Source organism: Sinocyclocheilus anshuiensis, unplaced genomic scaffold (genome assembly GCF_001515605.1).
Source record: "Sinocyclocheilus anshuiensis isolate Anshui unplaced genomic scaffold, SAMN03320099.WGS_v1.1 scaffold1154, whole genome shotgun sequence".
In the NCBI taxonomy this organism is placed as follows: domain Eukaryota; kingdom Metazoa; phylum Chordata; class Actinopteri; order Cypriniformes; family Cyprinidae; genus Sinocyclocheilus; species Sinocyclocheilus anshuiensis.
The window spans coordinates 3,649,471-3,652,282 of record NW_015542345.1 but is presented as its reverse complement, the minus strand read 5'-3'; the positions used below and the strand labels follow the sequence as shown (position 1 = coordinate 3,652,282).

Here is a 2,812-nt window from a genome sequence, read left to right as displayed (position 1 = left end):
TATTATATATATATATATATATATATATATATATATATAAACTAAATATGAACCTAATATAATAATAATAATAAATGAAAGCTTTGAAATCACAATTATGAATGACAAATAATACTATTACTATCTGGATAATGCATTTCATAAAGAAAACAATAAGCCAATAAAATGTACCTTATTTGCAGATGCAGCCAGAGACTGTAGCCAATCAGCTTGCTTCTCTTTACCCATTGATGGGGATCTTGAGCAGTCATGTTTGGACTTTTTGGAGGGAATGGGACTGTAAGCCTGTAAAATAGAAAAGAAGGGAAAAGAAAACACACTCTGTGAGATGAAATAACACCCTGTGAAGCCAAGAAACCAACACTGAGGTACAGCTTTGACCATGTAGGTGTCAAACCGACTTACAGCTTTCAGCAAATAACTGAGAGAAATCAGAGGTAAATTTAGCATCAGTACAAATAACAACCAAACACTACAGGTATTCATGCAGCTAAAAAGGGTTCCTAATCCTCCCCTTTGCCCTCAGGTTTCAGCATGTCAGATCCCGGATGTGTTTACCTTTGCTGTACCAATGACCTGCCCAAACCTGTGCCTTTCTGACTCAAGTTCAGGAATTTAAAACACCCCCGTAACCCGAACATCCAGACAGCCGGAGTTAGTGCAAAAGTTAGGTGAGGACAAACTCAGGAGGAGGTGCTGATACAAAAATGATTCACAATGAATGAGAAATGTTGTGTTTTCAGGTGAAAAACACCACATGAGAATTATGACTGGATAAATAAGGTCAGGCATTGCGGCTCTGTCGTTGACTATGATACGACACAAGGGGGAGATATCGGGCTGGATTTTCTCATACCTGCTACAGTGACAGAAATCTTGTAGTACACATTATTTAGCATTCGCTCTCTGTACCAACCTTAAGTAGCGAACTATAATAATAAAAACCCTACTGTTATTCACAAAGCGTGGGTGTACGTTATGTGACCGGGGCTGTTTGGAGCCCATTCCTTCAATGCGGATCTGATTCACACTCACGCTAATATACACCCAGGGACGCGGGAAGTAGAGGTGCTGAGGGGGCTGCAGCACCCCGTTTTCACATGGTTGCAAATGCAACGCCAAGTTTGTTCATTTAAATTTATTCAGTTTTAGCATTTAATAATTTATTTGTAATGATCTCTGAAATGTAAATTGTAAGTGGTCTATAATAAATCCATGTTTATTTTTATAAACATTATTAATTTTACTTGTGATGTTTTCTATATGGGATGATTAGCATAATCCTCGTGAACACGTGACGCTAAGCGCGTGGTATCAGAAAATTAACTGTACAGAATGCGAACAAGATTAATTTTAATACAAGGAGATAATGGCGCAAAAGCGAATTTCAGATTTTTTTAAATGCCCATCGCAGCAAAAACTTTCCAAAATCGGCATCCAACCGACGAAAGTGAAACCCCCCCCCCCCCTTTCACCCAACACGGACACACACAGCACCCCCACCGAAAACATCTTCCCACGCCCCTGCACCTGTTTTTTATACAGTCTGTGATATACACTTGCCTCCATGTCCAGCTTCAGTGACGAGTACGGTGGGTAACGTGGACCTTGGAGCCGAGAAACACACAAAGCACACACTTACTTTCAGAGAGCGCAGAGTAGCGCGGACCAATTCATGATCAAGAACTCTTCAGCCTGAGTGTGGCGGCTGTGAGAGCAGCCTCTTACCGATTCAATACACTTTCTGAGTGATTAAACAGGCATAGAACGACAGAGGACGTGTAATCTTCTAATGCAGAAATAGTATAAAACGTATACTTCACGAGAGGAAAGAAATATAGGCTATCTATAAATCTTTTCACTGCTAAAGATCCACTTGTTATAGCATAGCATTCACACGGCCTCCCTCACTGAACCGCGAATGAACACTGCTTCTAAATGAACGGTATTTATTCATATCAGCTTTTCTGTAATAAATGGTGTAAAAAAAACTATTCATACACTACACATTAGATGTAATAAAATCAGACTAGGTTTTGATTACTTTTAACGTATATATATATATATAGGGGTGCAACGGTTCTCGGTAAAAAATTGAACCGTACCGTTCTCCACACACGGTTCGGCATGCACTAGGACCGCGGTTCAACTTAAATCTGACAATGCATCTGTAATATGGTTTGTTAGAGTTCGGCTAATGCATGTTTCGGTTGATGGATACAAATTCTGGCTTCCCAATACATTACAACAAGAGCGATGAGAGAAAAAAAAAAACAATACGTGGACAAACTAGTTACTCTTAAATCAATGCGAGTGCTGTATGTTGGAATAACTGTAGTCATCACCCGGGTGTTGATAGTTCACGTGCGCAGGTGAGACCTAAACAGCACACGTTGCTATCTGTTTAAACTAAACACATTTAAGCCTTACCAGTTTAAACATTCAAGAGCCAGAAGATGCGAATCAGAACTTGTGCGCACAGTGAGAAGATTTGTGTGTACGCTCATCCGAATTGTGCAAACCCACGTTCAGGTCTCAGACAGCGTGCACATATTTTATTGAGTTCTCTTTGAAGTATTGTGCTTGAATGGACAAATTCACACAAAAATTATGTCAAAATGCCCGTCTTGGTGAGTATCCTAGCAGACATAGCCGGCTGAACATACAGTGTCAGTGCACTGGATCAGTGCGTTCTCTTAAAGTGACAGCACTTTCTTAATGTTAACCAAACAGCAACAACACGGAAATCACTCACTGCTCTTGATTAAATAACTTTTGTAACTTTAATAAGGATTAATCTTTAATTTATACA

At 39.6% G+C, this 2,812-nt stretch overlaps 1 protein-coding gene across 1 annotated transcript in view; it reads right to left on the bottom strand.

Annotated features, from left to right (window-relative positions):
- LOC107691355 (ski oncogene-like) overlaps positions 1–2,812 on the bottom strand; it is a 34,824-nt gene that overhangs the window by 4,709 nt on the left and 27,303 nt on the right. The window contains exon 2 of the mRNA XM_016489922.1: positions 172–285. Within this exon, the coding sequence (XP_016345408.1) occupies positions 172–285 (114 nt within the window). The remainder of the gene's footprint in view (positions 1–171; positions 286–2,812) is intronic.